The sequence below is a fragment of the Erythranthe guttata genome, chromosome 12, assembly GCF_056151865.1.
Source record: "Erythranthe guttata isolate IM_541 chromosome 12, IM_541, whole genome shotgun sequence".
Taxonomy (NCBI): domain Eukaryota; kingdom Viridiplantae; phylum Streptophyta; class Magnoliopsida; order Lamiales; family Phrymaceae; genus Erythranthe; species Erythranthe guttata.
Genome location: NC_142544.1, coordinates 20341550 through 20364268, shown reverse-complemented (window position 1 = coordinate 20364268; position 22719 = coordinate 20341550). Strand labels below are relative to the sequence as shown.

At 35.7% G+C, this 22719-nt stretch overlaps 6 protein-coding genes across 6 annotated transcripts; 3 read left to right on the top strand and 3 right to left on the bottom strand.

The window, feature by feature from the left end:
- The first annotated feature begins 1598 nt into the window (after window positions 1-1598).
- LOC105969955 (suppressor of disruption of TFIIS) lies at window positions 1599-3684 on the top strand. Its single transcript, XM_012994726.2, has 8 exons — window positions 1599-1916; window positions 2024-2089; window positions 2188-2285; window positions 2381-2418; window positions 2525-2612; window positions 2744-3079; window positions 3168-3233; window positions 3328-3684. Exons 1-8 carry the CDS (start codon window positions 1865-1867, stop codon window positions 3484-3486), a joined length of 903 nt encoding a protein of 300 aa, XP_012850180.2. The 5' UTR covers window positions 1599-1864; the 3' UTR covers window positions 3487-3684.
- A 697-nt stretch (window positions 3685-4381) lies between these two features.
- Window positions 4382-7370, bottom strand: LOC105970145 (scarecrow-like protein 9). Its single transcript, XM_012994944.2, has one exon. The coding sequence runs from the start codon at window positions 6755-6757 to the stop codon at window positions 4547-4549; it is 2211 nt and encodes a 736-aa protein (XP_012850398.2). The 5' UTR covers window positions 6758-7370; the 3' UTR covers window positions 4382-4546.
- Window positions 7371-8711: 1341 nt separating this feature from the next.
- On the bottom strand, window positions 8712-12068 carry LOC105970124 (oxysterol-binding protein-related protein 3A). The gene is made up of 10 exons (XM_012994919.2): window positions 11679-12068; window positions 11064-11157; window positions 10824-10940; window positions 10658-10730; window positions 10445-10563; window positions 10190-10311; window positions 9894-10070; window positions 9654-9798; window positions 9366-9544; window positions 8712-9212 (listed from the first exon to the last, which is right to left on the bottom strand). The coding sequence occupies exons 1-10, from the start codon at window positions 11777-11779 to the stop codon at window positions 8951-8953; spliced, it is 1389 nt and encodes a 462-aa protein (XP_012850373.2). The 5' UTR covers window positions 11780-12068; the 3' UTR covers window positions 8712-8950.
- A 652-nt stretch (window positions 12069-12720) lies between these two features.
- Window positions 12721-15157, top strand: LOC105970165 (RHOMBOID-like protein 1). Its single transcript, XM_012994965.2, has 6 exons — window positions 12721-13479; window positions 13615-13778; window positions 13907-14070; window positions 14160-14461; window positions 14551-14677; window positions 14791-15157. Exons 1-6 carry the CDS (start codon window positions 13160-13162, stop codon window positions 14911-14913), a joined length of 1200 nt encoding a protein of 399 aa, XP_012850419.1. The 5' UTR covers window positions 12721-13159; the 3' UTR covers window positions 14914-15157.
- Window positions 15158-17716: 2559 nt separating this feature from the next.
- Window positions 17717-19264, top strand: LOC105969949 (expansin-A4). The gene is made up of 3 exons (XM_012994717.2): window positions 17717-18003; window positions 18094-18418; window positions 18763-19264. Exons 1-3 carry the CDS (start codon window positions 17850-17852, stop codon window positions 19070-19072), a joined length of 789 nt encoding a protein of 262 aa, XP_012850171.2. The 5' UTR covers window positions 17717-17849; the 3' UTR covers window positions 19073-19264.
- A 263-nt stretch (window positions 19265-19527) lies between these two features.
- LOC105970162 (receptor-like cytoplasmic kinase 176) lies at window positions 19528-22149 on the bottom strand. Its single transcript, XM_012994961.2, has 6 exons — window positions 21627-22149; window positions 21007-21341; window positions 20629-20764; window positions 20395-20537; window positions 20184-20307; window positions 19528-20090 (listed from the first exon to the last, which is right to left on the bottom strand). The coding sequence occupies exons 1-6, from the start codon at window positions 21682-21684 to the stop codon at window positions 19645-19647; spliced, it is 1242 nt and encodes a 413-aa protein (XP_012850415.2). The 5' UTR covers window positions 21685-22149; the 3' UTR covers window positions 19528-19644.
- Window positions 22150-22719: the final 570 nt, after the last annotated feature.

Sequence of the window (22719 nt, the reverse complement as noted above, 5' to 3'; positions counted from 1 at the left end):
TTTGTACTATTATTGGTCATAAACTTCCAAAAAAAAAAATTTGTAGTGTTTCCAAATTATAATATAATGGGATCAATTTAATTGGTTGCAGCTATGATGAGACAATACTTAGAATCTCTCCGTTGCTGTAGCTTTCAGACAACTACCTCACCTATACTATAATTCAGTGCTTTCAATAATTACAAATTAGTACCATTACTTTAACACAATTTAAAAATTATTTGTGTCACAAGCAGGGCTAGCCAGCTTGGAGCTAGGTGCAAATAATTGAGAATGTCAGAATAAATTTTAATCGAAAAAGTCAAAAAAAGATAGTTGTAATAATGTGTACGTAAGGTATACTATAATGAATTGTAACATACTAAAATATTTGACAAGACTAGTAATTAATGAAGACTAATCCAGGGTCTTTATCTATTTCCTTGTTAAGTATTTCTTTTGTGCTACTCTTTTTTTATGTAGTTGGAGTATAGTGCAAATTATATTTAGGATCCAATTATTGGTGTCCCTGATTAGAAAATTTAGTTCAAGATTAATAAATATTGGTCATTTTCACAATAGAGTGACATGTTAATTAGTGATACACGATTAATTAATTGCAAGAATTTGTATATATATAATAATTGAAATTGTGCATTCACACATACACCAACCCTCTAGGTAGGAAAATTCTAAGAAGTTATGCATATAGCTTATGGCTTATTCATATGTTTAATGAAAACCAACACTTTTAATTAGCTAAGCTAGAAGAATTAATCTTTAAGTATTATTTCATAATCAAAGATTGTATACCATTACATTGATGAAATCAGTTAAATTGTCCCTAAAAATTGTGTTCATTAATTAGAAGAAAAAAAAATTAACTCCATAAAGCAATGAAAAACACTTATTTGCACCAAAAGGAAAATTTCTCGCCCCGTCCCCTCAACGACTCGTTAGGGTAGTGGATTAGGGTCTGGTGCACACAAAGAACCAATCTTCGATGGAGTTAAATTCACTATGGTTGCCACTCGATCGTAGAACCTTACACCAACTTATCACCTCGGAGCTAGTCGAAAAACACTTATTTTAATGGACATATGATGAACGGATCACGTTATTATTATTATATGTTGAAACACCGTTCTTCTTCTTGGCAAGTTCGTGAAAATATTTATTGTCACGCCAGTTCACGGTTGTTTACTTTTCATTTTATTTTTTATTTATTTCCCTTACATGCATTTACATTTTCTTAATGATTTTGCAAGGAAATCCATAGTAATGTACTAACTTTATAGCTGGAAAGTAGTGGAATAAATTGCAATAATCCAAAAGTGGGATATGAATTTGGTGATTTTATGTGGTTGGACTCTCTACACACATTCTTGCCAAACCTAATTTAGCAAAATCAATTGCTAGTGGTGGACACACTATACTCAACATATAAAGAGATGATTTTAATTACTGTGGTTTCACTTACTCTAATATCTATATATGTTCGAATTTTGAATCATTGAATTATATGCTTTGATTCATTATTTCATTTAAAACCGTTACATCTATCATTTAGAACAATTAGGCTAATTGTCCAAATTCAGAATTAGGTACATAATATCAAATTATTTATTTTTATTTATTTACTCGTTTTTATTGCACCTACTTAAACATGATTACAAGATTTTTTTTAATAATATTTTAAGACAATTTAAAAAAAAATTAAATGAAAAGGCGCAACGGGTTGGTTATTTAAACTCCACGAAGGCAGCTTCCATTTCTCCACTCCTTCCAATTCCAATTCCAACTCTCTCTCTCTCTCTCCAAAAAAACACTTGTCTTGTAATTTTGAAATATTCTTAGCCCCATTTTGGTAATTTCCTCTCTTAGTATGGAGTACAGTCGGGTTCATCAAACACCAAAATACGACTGCCTTCTCTTTGGTAATTAATTAATCCTCTTACCATTAATTAAACAATCTTTAATTCATTTTTTTGATGATAATTTGACTTATTAAGCTATTTTCTATATTTCTTGGCATTTGTTTTAGACCTTGATGATACCCTTTACCCAATCAGTGCTGGTCTAGCCACGTCAGTACTTAAGAACATTCAAGGTACATACATATAAATATATACTTTTAAATTAATGTTACTAAAGTTAATTACTCTGTATCTAGTATATTTATTCTAACATTTTTTTTCTTTTTATAAGATTACATGATCGAAAAGTTGCGTATAGAAGAGAGCAAAATCGACAACTTGTGCAATCTACTGTATAAAAACTATGGCACCACAATGGCAGGTCTCAGGGTAATTAAGCCTTCTTTTTATACTGATTAAAATTGTTATTTGTATAAAAAGATTAATGAATTAATGATCATGATATATATTAATCTTTATTGCAGGCAATTGGCTATGATTTTGACTATGACGAGTATCATAGGTTCGTTAACATTCGACATTACCTTATTTTGTTCATGAAGTTGTTATTATTGTATTCTTAAAGATTTACTATGATAAAATATGAATAAATTAATGAAATCTTGCAGTTTTGTACATGGGAGATTACCTTATGAAAATTTGAAACTCGACCCTGTTTTGAAAAGCCTTTTGTTGAGCTTACCAATGCGCAAAGTGGTACGAAACATTTTAACGCATTTCTTCTTCGTCGCGTCTTTATACATTATATATATAGATATAGATATAGATACTAAAGTCTTATTATTTCATATTTGTACTAATTAATAAGTGCATTAATTGAACAACAGATCTTCACAAATGCTGATAAGATACACGCGGTTAAAGTGTTGCGTAAACTTGGGCTAGAAGGCATTTTCGAAGGGATAATCTGCTTCGAGACTCTAAATCCAACTCACAGAAGCACTGCCTCCGATGACGAGGACGATATCGAGTTTGTGGGGTCCACAACACACGAACTACCACCGCCTCGTTCGAACGAAATATTCGACATTATTCGACATTTTTCTCAGAATAATACTAATGTAGGTTCATCTGGACTGCCAAAGACACCGATTGTCTGCAAACCTTTAGAATCTGCCATCGAAAGGGCTCTCACAATCGCCAACATCGATCCACATCGAACGGTTAGTTTTTTTTCACAATTTTCTTTCGGATATTATTAATTGTAATTGATTAAATACTTAATCCTCTCTATCTCTGTCTGATTTGCAGCTGTTCTTTGAGGACAGTGTTAGAAACATCCAGTCGGGAAAACGCCTAGGATTGCAAACTGTGCTGGTAAGTTGTTAAAAATGTTCGGAAAATCTTGCGATTTTTTAATTTATTTATGTATGAATATATGATTTAATGGGAGTGAATTTTTTGATGGTAGGTTGGTAAGAGCCAGAGAGTGAAAGGAGCCGATTATGCGTTAGAAAGTATTCATAATTTGAGGGAAGCGATACCGGAGCTTTGGGATGAACTTGCTGAAGCTACTAATAACTACTCTGGGGTTTCTGTAATGGAGACTTCTGTCATTAGCTTTGCTTGATTTAATTAATTCACTTCTTTTTTTATTGTATTTTCTGTTATTAATACAACAAACATAGTAGTTACATGCATGGTAACTAGCTAGTTGTATTAATTCATTCTTCTGAGCAACTCTTCACTTCTATCGGATTATGTAACTGCATTTTTCCTTTTTTTCTTGTTATTTAAAATAAATAAATAAAGAATTTCTTGTAAAAAATGTATTTCATCGTCAAACGGTGAGAATCAATGGCCAGGATCGAAGATCTAGATTCGTTTAAAGAGTTTGACCAAACTAGTTAGCTCAAGTGTTGCCGGACTGGCTCACGGAAAATTGGGGTAAGTGGGCTGCATATGAAATAATCCATTGGGCCCAAAAAACTAACAACAAACAATTATATAATATATATATTAATTGGTACATGAAAAAAAAAGGAAAGCCCAAAAACGACGTAGTTAAATCGGTTAATGCAAAAAATCTTAATAATGGGATTTTGGTGGAAACAATTTAACCTTCTTAATTAACCATTATCATATTATTTTATTTTTGGCCATTCAATCGAGGTTGTAGACAAATTTGATCCAGTTTGCAAATCTAATTTATTTCAAATAAAAATGATATGAGCCCAGGGCATCTGCCACGTTATAAATTTCAAATTTAATACCCAAACTTTCTTATCTTACAGACTAAATTATTTCTGAATGGGCAGAGCACTTTTAAGAATCAGTCACATCAAACTATCAAAGTGGTGCTTTACACGTCATTATTGTACCAAAAGATTGTTAAATTATGACATATGATTTAATTATTTTTTCAACATTTATTGGAAGATGCTAGAAAAAAAGTTACTGTAATAATCCCTTACCCTTTACATGAGAAATAAATAGGCATTACACGTCAGCGAAAACAAAACAAGTTTAAAATAAGCTTCTTTTAATTCCCCGTGGCAGCTGTGTATCTGTTTATTGTGGGAGTGACTAAACAACATGATTATTATCAGAAACATAACCAATTATCCTGAAGAATTTATTACAAAGAAGCTTATTACCTTAAATTACACAAAAAAGATTGTCCAAATTAATCAAACAGGCTCCCAACAGGATATAGCATAGATTATTCTGCCTTTCCACCCCATCAAAAGCCACTGACTATCTTCATCAATCACAAAATCTTTATGGTAAAAAGTTCTCACCTTATCGATCGCCCTCTCCATTATTTCCCTCTCGAACGGCACTTGCCCAAACCCAGCCCTCAAATTACGAACTTGCCACTGCTTGTACGTCTCTGGTCTCTCCACTCTCTCCCACCCCTCACATGCTATCACATTCAACGCTTCCTTTCCGAATATGTCTCTCTCGATCAGCATCCTCTCTGCTTTCTCCCGAGGTATATTCGCCTCCAACATATCAAATAAAGCCGAGAAATGGAACAGTACCTCTCGAAAACGTGTTACGAAAAACGGAGCACTATAAGCCCCGTTTACTATCCCGTGTATGAATAGATTCGGGTTAATTCTCCTAATCAGGTTCAGAACCATTGTTCTAGAACTTTCCGCCACCACCGTCTCGTCGAGCAAGTTCTTGGTTCGATACAAACAGATCACCACCACAAATTCGCCCTCCTCGATTTTGAGATCCTCGATTTTAATAGTCTCCCATTTCTGCGCTATAGCATTATACTCAAACGGGACATTGAACGTTTTCGCATAGTGGTCCAATCTCCGACCCGTTTCTTCAATCTTCTCCGCGGGCCGAAAACCCGGTTGTGGAAAGTCAATGCCCGTAATCCGAAGCTTCGGTGGGCCCCCTTCCCTTCCTGCAATACGTTGGATCAAAGTCGGCCATTGGAAGCCGTAAAGAATACCGAAATCTATGACATGGAGTCTCGTTGCTTTCCCTGATTTCATTAGGATCGACTTGTTTGTAGCAAAGGCCGAGATTTTTCTAAACGGAGACGAAGCAATGTATGTATAATAAGCTTTCAAATAATCGGCTGCTGTGGTTCTTTTGCTGACAAAGGCTTTATGTATCTGGCTACCAGTTCCAGCCAAACGAGCCTCGAGCCCATCAGCAAAATAATGAGCTAACCTCTGATTTCCATCACCGAAAGGCGAAGAATGCTGCCTTATCTGCTTCAGCAATTCATTCGCATTTCGACAATCATCAGCAGCAACCGCCTGTGCGCAACTAATCAAAAGTGTTCTCAAATCAATCACTTCTTTCTTGCGGGTATTTCTCTTACCACGTCCCTTCGCACCACCGGATCCTTGCCCATTCTTCTGCGTAATCTTATTCGCCTCGTTTCTCAAATTCGCCCGGTAAACAGCAAATTTCTTCTCCCCTTCCCCCATGCTATGAAGCAGCGCCTCGTCGAATTCCTCTATCGGAATACTAGACTCTGCAGCAACTGCGGGCATTTTCGTAATTCTCTCTTCCTCCAAATCTCTATCCGCGAGATGGTAATTCTTCTTCCCCCTCGATTCGGAATGAATTTGTTGTTCTTTATTAAGTCCCATACTGACCATGAATTTACTCCCACTAGCAAGAAACTTACTCGCTTCGTCTACCCCCTTTCTGAAATTCCAAACCAGTTGACTCTCGCTATATGCATCACCGTCTTGTAAAGGACTCACCGGAGAATCGGAGAATCCGTTCACAATATTATGCAAACTATTCGACGAGCTAACAAGAGAGGCATCATAATCCACTCGACTATTAATCCAACTCGGATCCACCACATCAATCAGGTAACCACTACCATTGCTACTGCTAGTTGATGAATTATACCGATTACAATAAGAATAGCCATCATCAGCAATCTCACCGTACGGATTAATAAGAGAAGACGAATCGGGTTTCGGAGAAGGTGGGTACTTTTCTCCGAGTACTTCGTAGAAAGATTTCTCTTTGGCTTGAAAATCCAACGATTCTTGAAGCATGTGAGTCTTGTCCTCCATGTCTTCTTCCATGAGCATCTGATCTATGAATCTCAAAACTTCATCGGAAAAATCGCAATCGTCTTGATAACCATCTTCGACGTCGATAAACGAGGTGGGAATAGGCACGTTTGGGAAGGGCTGATTTGGGATTAAATGTAGACCTTCAATGTGATGCTGTTGAAGTGGAGCACTCTGGTTTATATGCTGTCTATTGACCGGTTTTTTATCGGGATAAATTATCTCGAATCTAGGTGCATTCACGAGTTTCCTATTCGAAAAATCGGGGACTGGTTGATTTTCCAATTGAAATCCGTTTGAAGAAGAATTCAATGGTCCATGAAAACGTGGATCCATTTTTTTCTTCTTCTCAAGCTAACCAAGAAAGATAACGGTTGAATGAATCTCAAACTTCAACAGTCAAACCATACCAAAACCTAACTGGGAAAAAAACTCCCAAATTCAACAACTAACTGGGTTATTTATTACAGCACAATTTACACCTCACAGAATCAATTTACAGCACAATATTGAAATTGAAACAAGTGTGTGGAAGAACATCGTCAGTTGATCACTGACCTCAACATTTTGCCACAAACTTCAATGGTTTTTGCATAAATTCTGATGAAAAAAATTGTCTTTTTTTTTCTTCAGGTAGTTGTGCAAAAGTATCGGTGTGCTGTAAAAAAAGAAGAAGAACGTGGGTGGAGAAGAAAGGCTGACAGAGAAATATGAGAATTAGCGTACCTCAGAAAAAGGTAAACCCTAATTGATGGAGATGAAGGGGAAACATAGGAAAACTGTCGAGTATATAAATATTTAAAGAAAATGAGAGAGAGAGTAGAGAGAGAGAGTGGTGGTCTGGTCATAACTCATAAAACTAAAGGATGTAGCCGGTGAACTGTTGACGGCCTAGTGTTAATTTTGTAAATTTTAATATCAATAATATTTAAAATAAAATATTCTTCATTTTGACCTTTTTTTTAATTTAAAAAGAACAGCACAAATATGCAATTGATAATTAAAAAAAATCTCGAAGCAAATTGACAATAAGTCTTGACGTATAAATTACAAAAGCTACATACATATTGGGAACAATTGGACTACGATTAAAAAAAATGGAATAAGATGTAGAAACTATAGAAAAAAAATATAAATAAATACCAACTTTAAATAAAAATTCAAACATACTGAAAAAATTAAAATAAATTCAAATCCGAATCAAATTTCAAATCAACCGTCACACTCACTTTGGATAATTTTGTCCCCAAAAAGCCCCCCACCGCTTGGTGAAATATTTTCCCCAATTTCTCAATCATTAATTAGTTATTCTCGTTTTTATTATAATTACAAATGATATAAATAATATTTTTTTTGTGGAGGTACAACGTGGGAGGCGCAGATGGAGTCCACGTGCAGGTAGCACCATCATGTGATGAGTCATCGGGATTTGGTACCGTCTTTTGAGGTGACAAAATAACAAATTGAGGACGAGGTTGCATGCTCCGATGCATACACCTGCTTTCATTTTATCATTTCCCAATGCCCCGGCCCCACCCATATTTGGTTTCTGTGTCTTCCTCGTAGGTGGTCCGATGCTTGAATCAAGCTTGCCTGTATTTTTTTTCTTTTTTTTTTTTTTCTATTGACGAAAATGCCCTCCACGTTTCCACACATACTGTGTGTTTGTGTTGGGAAAAATAAAATAAAAATTACAAAAAAAAAAAAAGAAAAGATCCATATTATAATACTAGGAACATGGAATCCCACTACTCGATACACTTATCATAAGACGAGTGATTATAATTAATTTTTTATCAAGTTGATATTCTTTTTTTTATTATATATGATTAAAAATGTGCAGTAATGAAAAGATATTTGGTCGACAACAACAAAAGCAACTTATTCCCTCTTCATTTCTTTTTCTTTTAGGTTGTCTTTTTTTATTTTTTTAGGTATCGTTTGATTGAAAAAATTAATCATTATTAACTAAATAATTGGATTTTATTTGATGTTTTGTATCGCAATAACTTGTTGAATCGACCCGTAAATATTAGTTACAATGACTATGTTGCATTTTAAGTATATTTTTGTATTGGGCCTTCCAATGCCCAATAATATAATTGGGTTCTTGACAATCAAACAAGGCCTTAAATAATTAAATTTTATTCCATGCTTGTTTAATTGAAATTGACCAATATAAAATAATGTGGGAATAATTCACAATTAACCCACTAGGGATTTGACTAGTTATGGTTCAATGTACCTGCCAATTTTTGCTTTTCAATTGTAGTAAATACCACGTTCCCACTTTAAAGCATGAAGACCCTATTCTTTTACAACTTGTACATTTTTAGTAATAATAATTGCAACTATGAAAATTAATTGAACTTTATCAGTAAAACAAGAATTGACCATAACTCATATTTCAAATTCTACTTGCATCATCAAAGATTCATACTCGTATAGCAGCTAGCCAATCAGAGTCGACTAAACAATCTCAAGCGTAAAAAAAAACATAAATATGTAGACAGTGTAAAGTAACCTTAATCAAGCATGAGAAGAAGAAGAGGGAAAGTCGTTATATTGCCATGGATTGAACTCCGTGGAATTGGTCTCTGTTTCTTCTTCGATGCTGTTTGCATTATCCACCTCAGCGCGCCATTTTTCGTATTCTCCATTGTACTTGTACACTTCCAAATCTCCCCAAGGTGTCGATCCGATTTCATTTGTCAAATCAAACCACTTCGGTTTATACTGTTCTTGCTTGCCCTCTCTTGTCTTCTTCTCTGCTCGTTGCCTCTCCTCCAGTCTTCAAAACAAAACCAGATTTAAGAAAACTGTCTGTGTTTGTGTTTTTTTTTGTTTGTGGGTGTGCGTGTGTGTGTGTGTGTGTGTGTGAGAGAGAGAGAGAGAGAGAGAGAGAGAGAGAGAGAGAGAGAGAGAGAGAGAGATAGAGGCCAACCTGCTCTTCTCCGAACCAGCTTTGGACAGGTCACCCTGCTCAAGTGCCACACGGTCTGGACGCAAACGAGAATCGGAGGGCAATAGCTTCTTAGGGGCTGTGTCGAAGCTATTTAATTTGTGTGCAAAATACGTATACTGAAACTTATCATTCTTGGGTGCTTCAGCAGCCCTCCACACCTACATACGAAAATTCGACAATTAAAAAAAAAAAAAAAAGATGCAACAGCAAATATTGCAGCCAATCAATCAGACAAGTAATAATTCAGACATCCTCGTAATTGCTTACCTCTTTGAGTTCAGATCCCGGCGTGGGCTCCCCCTCAGAGTCACAAGGCTGATAACTCATAAACTCATTCCACTTCCCACTCATCAAATATTTAGGTTCTTCCTCAGCATTGTATACATATCCATCCACCTCAAATCGGCCAGCACTGAACAGTCACATTATAATTATTATTATTTTGTATTAAGAGGAATAATCGAAAGAAGTACATCATCAAGAGAGAGTCGTAGAATATTCTCTTACCCAAACCATCCACAAGGTTGGAAGTACAAGACAACCTTGTCTCCTGTGGTGAGGTTTGTCAAGATCATGTCTCCAGGTGAATCGACCCAAGTTCGCCCAAATATGATATTGTTAGCTTTTGAAGGAGGAGGAACCAAATCCAAAACAACACCTGACTTTTTGAGCTTCAGCCTCGTCCTGCACCATATAAAACATAAACTAACTAATCGATAACGACACAATCAAGATTCCTAGTATTGAATCAAGATTCTTGAGATCGAACATAAAAGATGATAATGAAATATTTTTTTTTTTACCTTCCAACAGGGTATATATCGACTGAGTTCCCCAAGAATTTGGTCTTCAACTTTGAAGTAATGTCGTACACAAAATGTTCGTTTTCCGCATGTGCTGCACTCATTGGAGGGTGATGACTAACCTGATATCAAAATAATTGGTCGGAAATTATAAATCTCTGATAGTAACATAACATAGCAAAATGAAAATAAATAAAAGTGAGAATTTCATGCATACGAGACATAAAATGTTCGATATGGTGTTTAGAAGATCACCTGTTCTGCAATAAATGTAATACCACAATGGTTGACCATTTCATATGTTTCGCCCAGAATTGGATTAAATGGCTTCCAGGTCCTTTGAATGGCATAATATAAAGATATGAACCAAGCAGCTGCAGAAACATATGATTGCTCATCAGCATAACTGTATCAAGATTGAATCCACGTGGGGAAAAAAAAAGTACTGAATAAATAATTAATTATTACCAGCATACACTAATCTCATGTGAGGATCCTCACATTCATCTGCCAAGTCCAATAGATGCGAGTATTCCATCAGCTGCAAACAAAGTTATTCCCCATGATATTTTATTATTTTTACCTCCGAAAAACAATATCATAATAGATGCTTACAAATCGAGAAAACACAAACCTCTGCCATTTTCTGAAGCATTGTCATTGGCTCAAATATGAGGACTGGAAGTGTCACCACTGACGTGACATCAGCGCCAATATAGTTTTGCATCATCTTCCAAAAACTATCCCGATCCTAGAAAGAACATCAACAGTCAGGATACGACGAGGACCAGTAGTAAATGATTTGCGATGTGGTAATGCAGACAAGTCGTAAATGATTTGTGATATGGATATAAAACATCGATTACAATAATACCTCTTGCTTCCATCTTCCTTTTTGAGCTTCAACCTCAGCATCCTCTGTGCCTCCTTCGGGATTTATAACTTCCAAACCTTCGTAACCTAGCATACTAGATAAGGGAAAAACCAATTATGAGTGAAGAAAGTGCATGTGTTAAATATATACATGTGTGTGCACCACAACGCAGAATTATACTTGAAATTACAATGAATTCGAAAACCCATAATAACAAGTAAGGAAATATCATAAGTGAAGCATAACCGTGTTTCTGATGGAAAGCAAGTGAGTGTACCAAACAGAATGGGAAATGGATACATTTAATACAATCGACGATATTGTTGACAATCGGGTGAAATCTTCTCAATTAACTTTATCTTGCTAGTCGTGTCATTAGATTGTAATCATAATAATAAGCATAATCAAGTTAATCTAGAGTATGATTATACCAATTTGAGAATACCCATAGCTGAAATCGTCAAATAAACCCTAGATATCAAATCAACAATTTTATAAATAAACACGCAGCAAAGTTTGTGCAAGTATCGGAATTGAAGAACTCCAGCTCCTAATATAGTGAAGAATTAACAGTACTATCAGCTTAAAAATCAGAGAAAAAATTAATGGAGGTACCCATTAACGGATTTGGACATAGCGCTGCCAAAACTGGAGATGGTAGAAGCAAAGGAGGCGAAAAACCCAGAGCCTGGTTTCTGATCGCCGACCGGAGCCATAATTGATTTGTGGCTAAGCAGAGAAAATTCAAATTATTGAGACGATGAGGAGAAAAAGTTAGTGAGATATTGTTTGTAAATTGGAATATAGGGGATACGATACGATTATTAAATTTAAAATAAAAAAGAGGAAAAACTATTGAATTGAATTTGTAATATTATCCTTCGGCGGCTAATTGGGTATGAAAGTCAAGAAAGAATGTAATAGTGGTCACAAGTAACAGAGGGTGTTTCTGGGTTTCTTCTCTGGCCCTTCAACAAAAAGTCAACATTTTGCAACTCTCCGAGACGTGTTTGGGGTCTCTTTAAATTATTTATGGTGAATTAGTCAAATTACGAAAAATCTCTATATTTGGATGAGTAAAACCACCTCTCCATTATAATTTGTTTAGATTCTGTGGAATATTCTCTAATTTGTACTTGTTTTGTCCAAAAATACAGTTTCTAATTCACCACAATCTGATATTTATAAGCCAAGAGATCCATCTTATGATCATGTTGTTTCAAAATGAGTGCTCGAATCAGAAAAAAAAGGGTTGGCATTAATAAAATAATTCATAGTTGATAGATAGTTGTAATTACACAAACAATAAGGGGGATTTTCGTAATTTAATATTATCTTATGGACCGTAAATTACCCAATTATTTAAAGTCAAATTTAATTGGAATTAGTATAAGAAGTCCGAAGAATTTATTCAGCCCACAAGTTAAATATCACTTTACATAATATATTGCAAAGTTGGACCCATTTAAAATTGGGCCGTTACATTATCATTAGCCCGATCATGATATTACATTCTTATCATTAGGCCATTACTCTATGACAGAAAAAGGCAATAAAATAATGCAATTATTATGGGAAAATATCAGAACGCGTAGAGTCAAAATAACATTAAAATAAAAAGACCCAATCATAGGTAAGACTCTTTCCATGAAAGTATAATTGGGATATTACTAATTATTTAAACAAAATATTATATTTATATTATAATAAGCTGTAATTATTGAAAATTCAAATTTGAATTATAAAAAAGAAAATTATCCCCTTAATTTTGTCCGGGGGAAAAACCGCGTCTCTCTCTCTCTCTCTCCTCTCTTCTCTCTCCTGCCGACAGAATCAGAGAGTGGGTGAAATTAAAATTGTGTTCAAAGGAAGACAGAGGAGAAGGACAAAGGTCGAAGCAAGCAAGGAACTGGTTTTTTACTTGAGGGAGTCGGTACACAAAAGTAAACCCTCGTATTACAATAATTTTGAGTTCACACATGCCGCTTAATTATCTATTAACCTAATCCCATTGAATTATTCAATCAATCCTTCCTCATTACATTTTCTCCTTGTTCAAAGTTCTCTCCTTTTTCCTCAACCCCATTCTATCTCCGATGGCCGCCGCACCGGAAAACGTCCAAATACGAGTTCACTCGCGGAGGGGCGTCAACACCATCCACCCAGTATCGGTGGAATCTCCTCATCCCGCCGCCGCCGCGAGCCCCGCCGCTAATTACAGAGAAGTCAAGCATTTTAAGAAATGGTTCCCCTGGTTGATACCTACCTTTGTGGTGGCTAACGTAGTGATGTTCATCATTAGTATGTATGTGAACAATTGCCCCAAAAATTCCATTTCCTGTGTCGCCGGATTCCTCGGAAGGTTTTCCTTTCAGCCTTTTAAGGAAAACCCCCTTCTCGGGCCTTCTTCTTCCGCGTAAGCACTTTTTTTTTTTTTTTTTACCTTTCAATTTTTTCTGAATTTTGCTCTGTTTTCAGACAATATATTTTGTCTTTGATCTTGTGTGAACTATGGTTTTCCCTGTCTGAATTTCCGTTTTGTTTAATTTAGGTTAGGGAAGATGGGTGCATTAGACGTGGCTAAAGTCGTCGACAAGCATCAAGGATGGCGCCTCATCACTTGTATGTGGTTACACGGTGGAGTTTTCCACTTACTTGCAAACATGTTGAGTTTGCTAGTTATCGGCATTCGCCTCGAGCAAGAGTTTGGATTCGGTAAGACTCGCTTATATTGGATTGCTACTTGATCGTGATCGTGTATGATAGCGTAATTTAAATGATCATATTATGATTGTACTCTGTACTTTCGGTACTAACAATTACCAATGTTTGACGATTTGCAGTAAGAATTGGTTTGCTTTACTTAATATCTGGACTTGGAGGAAGTTTGTTATCGGCTCTTTTTATTCAGTCAAATATATCAGTCGGTGCATCCGGTGCACTTTTTGGGTTATTGGGAGCAATGCTTTCCGAGCTGATAACTAATTGGACCATCTACGCCAACAAGGTTATATATAAACAATGCTACTTTAAAAATTCGTTCTTGAAGAAGTTAATTTTGCTTCGACTCACACTTTGATTATACATCTTGTACAGTTGGCAGCTTTTACGACACTTGTGGTAATTGTTGCGATCAATTTAGCAGTGGGAATCCTCCCACACGTGGACAACTTTGCTCATATAGGAGGATTTGTGTCGGGTTTTCTTCTGGGGTTTGTATTCTTGATCCGACCGCAGTTTGGTTGGGTTAACCAGAGATACGCTCCGATTTCTCCTGCTGGATATTCGTCAGCAGCATCTCCTGCAGGATATTCTTCAACATCAAGAGCAGCTAACCCTAAATTTATGGCCTATCAACGCATACTGTGGCTACTTTCTTTGATCCTTCTTGTTGTCGGGTAAGCAACTCCCACTCTTTCTCGTAAGTTTCTTCACTACATCGATTAAATAGAAGGGCGACTAAAAAATATTTGCCACGTAAAAATAGGTTCACCGTTGGATTGGTTTTGCTTCTTCGTGGAGTGGATTTGAATGATCACTGTTCGTGGTGCCATTATCTCAGCTGCGTTCCTACTTCGAAATGGTCCTGCAACACGCAGCCTATCTCGTGTCAGGTGAATTAGCTGCTAAATTTGCCCTTCTCGTATTTGTGCTTTTCCTTAATTGCCCTTTCATATGATATTAGTGAAGTGATCAACTCTAAGTAAAAACATGTAACTAATTGCAGGCAGAGCAAACGGGGAGCCAGTATACGTTAACATGCTCAAACAGCAGTAAGAGCAGGTCGTATTCGCTCCTCAATCCAACGGCAACACAAATTCAGGGATTATGTGCGCAGCTGTGTCGATGATTATAAACATTAAAAACAACATTGTTGTCTTAGGTTTTGATGTTGTATTATATTCGACTTATTTGTTATGTGCATATACATAGATTGAAGACCTGCCATTGTTGTGGCAATGCATTGAGCCACTAGCTACTAGGCCTATTGTGTTTCGATTCTTTTGTAAATTTCGCATCCTCGTGAAATTGTAGCTCGTTGATCTGATATATATATATATATATATATATATGCATCTGAGTTTGCTTTCTTATACACACCCCCCACCCCCTCCTCCTCCTCTATCTCTCTCTGTTTTTTTTTTTTTTTTTTAAATGACTTATATTCTTTGATTGGGCTTAGCTCTGCCAATGGGCCCAACTCTGACAATGGGCCTATGAACTGGGCTTTTGTGCTAGCTAATTTCCCCTTTGGCAACCCAAACAAATCCGAGGTGAATTTCGACGATTTATTTTTTCCTTTCTTATCTATCATATTCGCAAATGTAAACCGCGTAAATCCCACTTTTGTATAATTGCTCCAAAACGACACGAGAGAGAGTTAAATTGCAATTATGGCCATTTCTTATTTATTATATACAATTAAATGGCTTATCCATAAGTATAGTGTATTCAGATCTTATTTGATTGTCAGGATAAGATTATGTAATTTTACATGAGGTTGATTGTATCATTTGAGTAAGTCGGAGAGGTAGGATTTTTGTAAATCACTACAAAAATGGTAGGGATTTGAGAAATGTAAGAGAAATCATGGCCCCGTCACCTTATGCGCGCTCCATGGGATCGACTAATTTGATTTACATGGGTATAATTACAATTTACATTACTAAGAAAAATAATACAAGTAGCATTTATTGGCATGTGAGTTCAGAATTCAGATCCCAAAATAACGTACGCACCAAAAGTCAAAGCCGTATACATCGAATGTCAAAGCCGTATAGTATTGGAAATCTTTTCTTAGTATATACCAATTTCTGTTATAATTTATTATTTATTGCCTGATTATCAGCTTATCATCGTAATTATTATCTATTATTTGACACATCTGGCAACCATGTGTTAATGATTAGTCGATAACTCAACTTGCAAAACGTTGACCATACAGTTTCATCTTTATCGTAACCGTTGATTGTTCTGCGTTATATGAAAACAAAATCATTTTGATTTCTTGAAACTCAACTGAAAAAAAAAAAACAGAAGTAAATGAATAAAATCACAAGTAATAACATAAGTTGGAAAGAGTAAAATGTATATATATACTACAAGGTGAAATGAGAATGAAATTCACATGTGTACACGTGGAAGGGATGGAGCAGTGTTAGTGGGCAGTTAATAGTTATGGTTCACATGTTTTGGCATGGCTTGTGGCATAATACTTGTGTTCATATATATATATATATATATATATATATATATATATATATATATATATATATATATATATTAGTCAACAAATACTCTATTTCACAATTTAAGTTATCAATTTAATTTTTGAATTGACGAAGAAAATTTCGAAAAATATTCCAAGTTATTTTATTAAAAAAGATTCAAATTTTTTCATTATGATAACTCAAATTTAATTTAAATTAAGAGCTAAGAATTTGAATTTATTGTAAAATAATTTTATCCAAGGAAGCTTAATGAATCATTAAGTGCTCGATTTGTTGAAACTTGAAAGTGAAAAATAAGATAATTATGGGGCGTTCGGAGCATATTATGGTAAATTGAGTACTAAATAGATTATGCTTCGAACTTACGATTTTCTCTTTGTGTGTCCGTTATTATACATTTTTAATTTTATTTTTGTATTGAAATAACTTGCAGCTAACTATATAGATGTACAATGTACACTCTCCTATCAACTATATAAGGGCATTAGATAAACCTAAATTCTCGTATAATAACTTGAAAATCATACGAGAATTGTAAACTACACTAGGGTAACCACATGTGACAAACTTCACCTAGCAAACGATGATAAGGGGATTCAACATTATTTTATATCTAATTGATGTATAATAATATTTAGTTATATATTAAAAAAAGAAATTAGTCAAAGAAGCATAGCATATTACCATGTGGGGGTCTACAAATTTGCAGAGCAAGAAATACATGATGATTAATGTCATGTTGTGTATGCCACTGGACACTATGCTAAATGCTTTTTTCCTCAAAATTCCAACTTTTGCAAGTACAATTTAAGGTTTGGTCAAATATTTTTTTATTGATGATCAAAGTATAATAATGTTTTAATACAATTTGACCAAAGAGGGAAAATAGCTTAGTAAATAATAAATAATAAAAAACAAAACGAGGCACATGGGCATGTTTAATTTGTAGATTGGATCGTAAAAATGCTGAACTAGTTAATTAATAGTTGTCTTTGAATAATTACATTCAATTGTCACTATTAAATTTATTGATTAATTAATAAGAATTAGTTACATGTTCGATCAACATAATTCAAACCACAAAGTTAAAATCTGTAATTAAATATAATTCAATTAGATTACTAAAGTTAGTTCCGATTGGTCAAAAGCAATTAATCCACAGCCCAGGGTGAAAGATGTGCACCAGTAGAAATTCAAAATCAGGAGTATCAAATATGCAATAAACTCGGAAATTCAAATAAATTGTTAAAAATTTATTTTAATTCTTAAATATTATAAAGAACAAAAATTAAACTAAAATAGTGATTAAGAGCATTTTATTAGGGTGAAAATAATTAATTAGTGGGCCCCATTTTTTGAGTTTTGACAGTAACCTTCTTCATTCTCATTTCCCACCAATATAAGTAGCCACTTCATCTTCATCCTCCTTCTCTGCATTCGCCCCCAAATCCTTCACTTTCTCTCTCTAAACACACCATTACTTACTCCCCCACTCTTTCTTCTCTCTATAGCTACACTTTTCGAAATTCAAATCCATAATCGGAAGACTGAGAAAATGGCAGCTGCAACGACATTGCTTCTCTGCATTGCCAGCATCCTCTGCTTTATTACAACTGCTCGCGCCAAAATCTTCGGTGTCTACGCCGGCGGCCCCTGGCAGAACGCCCACGCCACCTTCTACGGCGGAAGCGACGCCTCCGGCACGATGGGTACTAATTAATTATTATATTGTGTATTTTTTGTTTTTGCAAAAGCCCTATAATTAAACTAAAAAAAAACATTTTGTTCATTTTCTTAAGGTGGTGCGTGCGGGTATGGGAATCTGTACAGCCAGGGCTACGGCGTGAACACGGCGGCGCTAAGCACGGCGCTGTTCAACGGTGGGCTGAGCTGTGGTGCATGCTTCGAGATCAAGTGCGACGCGGCGCAGGACTCCAAGTGGTGCAACCCGGGCAGCCCGTCCATTCTGATTACCGCCACCAACTTCTGCCCGCCTAACAACGCGCTGCCCAATGACAACGGCGGCTGGTGCAACCCACCTCGCACGCATTTCGATCTCGCCGTGCCCATGTTCATCAAGATCGCCGAGTTTCGCGCCGGCATTGTCGCCGTTAATTATCGCCGGTAATTTCAGTTCAATGGCCTTTTAAGTAATTTTAACCATCATGTTTTTTTTTCTCCTGTGAATTGATCACTTTGTCCTCTAGTCGGTGGCATTACTCCGCCCACATTTTCCTAAAATATTGTGCATATGTGGGGTTTCAGTTTACACACTATTTTGAAAACATGACGAAAATACCCCCCATATTTCCTCAATTATATGGAGCCCCACTAAATTGGGCCCACCCAAACAACCTTAATTGGGCCAATAAATTTACAAATCCATCAATTGGGTAATTGTCACGTGACCATACTATATTTATTATATTAAAATGATTAAAAAAGAAAATGTAATTGTTTTTTTACAGGGTGGCGTGCAGAAAGCAAGGCGGGGTGAGATTCACAGTCAACGGCTCCAAGTACTTCAACCTGGTTCTGATCACCAACGTCGCGGGTGCAGGTGATATCGTGAGGGTGAGCATAAAAGGTGCAAACACACAGTGGTTGACCATGAGCCGCAATTGGGGCCAAGCTTGGCAATCCAGCTCCGTTCTTGTGGGCCAGGCCTTGTCCTTCAGAGTCACCGGCAGCGATGGCCGTACATCAACTTCCATGAACGTGGCACCCCCTAATTGGCAGTTCGGCCAGACCTTCACCGGCAAAAATTTCCGCGTCTAGAATTTTTATTTATTTACTAATTTGTTGTTTTTTAACTGGTCAGCTACACTTACCTTTTTATTCTCCTTTTTTTAATTTTATTAAAAAGAGAGTGTGGTGGCTGAAGCGGCTAACCAAAAATAGATGTAGCCCGCAGCTTCAAATTATTATTAATGTAATTGATATAATTCATATTTTCATTTCCACGTACAATAGATTCTCCATAAATTAGTTTAAATAATATATGTTGAAAATCATGTCGTTAAATTAATATTTCGCTAAATTGATATCTATTAATTTATAGAAGTTTATTTAATTGTATCTATATGAGAAAATGTTATACTTGCCTTTTTTAGGATTTTGTTTTTGGAAACACACTAGAGGGGGTGTGAATTTCATAATTGTGTGGGCTATGGCAGTTTGGTGGGGCCCAAAATTAATGTTTTAGGGAAGTGACTATTCACAAATGCAAAGAATGAAGAAACAAGCTTAAGTTAAAAATTATCATAACCAAGTTTCTTAGCTACAATTAACAAGAATTCTTCAGACAGACAACAAGCAATCTAACATCTTCACAAATAGAATTCTTACTACTACACCAACTTTGGTCTAGGGTAAGCCTGTACTTTATGTGTTTCTTGGGCATTTCTTCTGTAGGACTTAGGCTCGGAATTAGGCCCGCTATTTGTTTTACCGTGTCTATTCAACCGATGATTCTTTTGAATATTAGTATTCGAGTCTTGAAGTTGCTCTAAAGCTGTTACCACTTCATCCATACTAGGTCTTGATCTAGCTTCTGTAGATAAGCACTGAAGCGCAAGTTGCGCAGCCTTCACTGCTTGAGCCAATGGATACTGACCTTCTAAACGATTATCCAAAACTCGAAGAATCCTCCGTTTATTGGTCAAATATGGTTTTGCCCACTCCACCAAGTTATGTTCGCCCGGTGGTCGATTCTTGTCTATTGCTTTCTTACCACATAATATCTCCACAAGTACTACTCCGAAGCTGTACACGTCGCTCTTTGCAGTTAAATGACCTTCTCGCACCAATTTGTAATAATTAGGACAAAACTTAATCATCACCAAGTTGATCATAATAAAGTTAATCAATCATGTTGATTAATGATTACCTGTCGATAGATACTCCGGTGCAGCGTATCCGTGAGTTCCCATGACTCTAGTCGAGACATGACTCTTATCGCCAGTGGGCCCGTCTCTAGCCAATCCAAAATCGGAAAGTTTCGCATTGTAATTCTACAAATTTAACCAATTTAGAAACACCAAAAAATATATAAAAAAATTATTATTCGGAAATGGAAGAATATATATATAAGTACATACCGAATCGAGCAAAATATTAGAAGTCTTGAAGTCCCGATAGATTACTTTAGCTTCGTCACTATGAAGAAATGCAAGACCCCTAGCAGCACCAAGAGCAATTTTCATCCGCAGTCCCCACGAAAGTGGCTGGAAGAAAGAACCTCCTATTTCAAAATAAATAAAATCAATTTAAAAACAGTATTTTTTTAATTAAGGTTTTATGACAGCAAAACAATATTTAAAGTATGAACTCACTTCTGAATAGGTGATTCTCCATGCTACCCTTTGGCATGAACTCATAGACCAATAGCCTTTGGTCATCCTCTAGGCAGTAACCGATCAATTTTACGAGATTAGGATGTCTAAGCTGCCCCAAATAATTAATTTCAGCCTGTTAATAAGAAATAAAAAACACACATTCTAAGCATATTTCGCCACCAAAGTCATCAAATAACACGTAAAATCAAGAAACAGTCCGATGATGCACATTTGTCGAAAATTGCCGCCACATAACTAGTTCTTTTGAGATAATCAAATGACGAATACCCTTCACAAAACGGAGTCATTTTTTCGACAATTGAACTGATAATATGCTTTGAGTAAAAAAAAATCGAGAGGTATTTATTTACGTACCAACCACTCCTTGTGACCTTGCCATCCATCTTGATTCAGCCTCTTAACGGCAATTACAATACCAGAGCCGGCCCTTGATGCAGCAAGTGAATGCTCGTCGATCCAGCCTTTGAAAACGGAACCGAAACCACCTTCGCCTATTACACTGTCCGGACGGAAGTTTCTAGTGGCTGCCTTAAGATCGCAAAGTTGGAAGCTTTTCATGTTTGATGAATTCAATATTTCGCCTTCGCTTCGAGGAGTTGGAGGTATAGACGCTGAAGAAGTTTTGCTGCTCGAGTTACTTAACTCGGTCCCATCTCCACTCACCATTTTCGATGAAGTGGCACCTACATCTATGTATAATCCAATAGGGTTCAATAATTGAGATTATTATTGCCAAAATTTAAATATTATCAGTACTGATTTTGTTCTTTTCTTTTAGGGCAAGTTGTATATCTGATTTTTTAACCTAGATTCAGTAGAATTACAAATCCAAAACACTACTGAGTTCATTTTAACTAATCAAATATAGGGATTCATGTTAACAATCAACTTATGTAATTAATGAAAACAATAAAATAATATTTCAAACTTATTATTCAAAAATAATAAATTAAAAAGGTGAAAATAAAGTGTACCTGTGCCACTAAGAAAATTACTCTCAGCCTTAATCTGGTTGCTCCAGCAAATCCCCATCACAAACTCTGAAACAAACCCCTCAAAAAATTAACTCAAAATCTCTGTTAATTAAACAGCTCAAGAATTCAAACACAAACACAAGTATTCATTTTTTTCAGCTAAGGGCTCTCTCTCTCTCTCTCTCTCTCTCTCTCTCTGTCTCTCTCTCTCTCTCTCTCTCTCTCTCTCTCTCTCTCTCTCTCTCTCTCTCTCTCTCTCTCTCTCACACACACACACTCACTGACTGTGCCTGTGTGTGTTACTTACACTCTCTTCAAAGTTTAAAGCAGCTGATGATATTGGTTGATTAAAAAAAAAAAAAGAGGAGATCAAGATGCAATCTTGATGAAGAAGAGAAGATGGGTTGTTGGACTTGGATTTATTCAACCAAAGTCTTTTCTTAACGCCTTTTCAAGACCTCTGCGGTGTGCAAGATTGACTTGCTTTCTTTGTCTTTTCTTTCTACTCTTTTTTAAATCTGTTGCTGCACATGGCCCCTTTATTATTATTATTTTATCATTATCAAATCTAATATTGCACGACACATATATAACTAGTATTTCACCCGTGCGATGCACGGTGATCACCTTCGAGAACAAATTTACTATTGAACAATTTAGGATCGTAAAAAAAAATATTTCAAAATAAATATAAAACTAATATAAGTAAATATGTTGTTAAACTAAACATTTGGTCCGAAGCAACATAATATTTGTTTATAACATAATGCATAAAATATTCCGTTCAACATGCCTTCTATATGAGAATGCTATAACTAACTAAAGTAATGGAATCAAACGCACTGCACCACCTCGTTGGTCCACTTAAATCAAACAGTACATAGTAGATAACCTGCAAAATTGACGTACGTCGCATTAATTGTGTTCAATGCATTCTTTATGAAACAACAATGACAATAATGCGTAATCAAGCAATATTTCCAAATGCGAATGCAGCGAATATGCTAGAAATACAAAATCACATGCAAACATACCTAAACATAAAGAGGACATACACACATTAATAAGACTAAATATCGTTATAGTAATATAA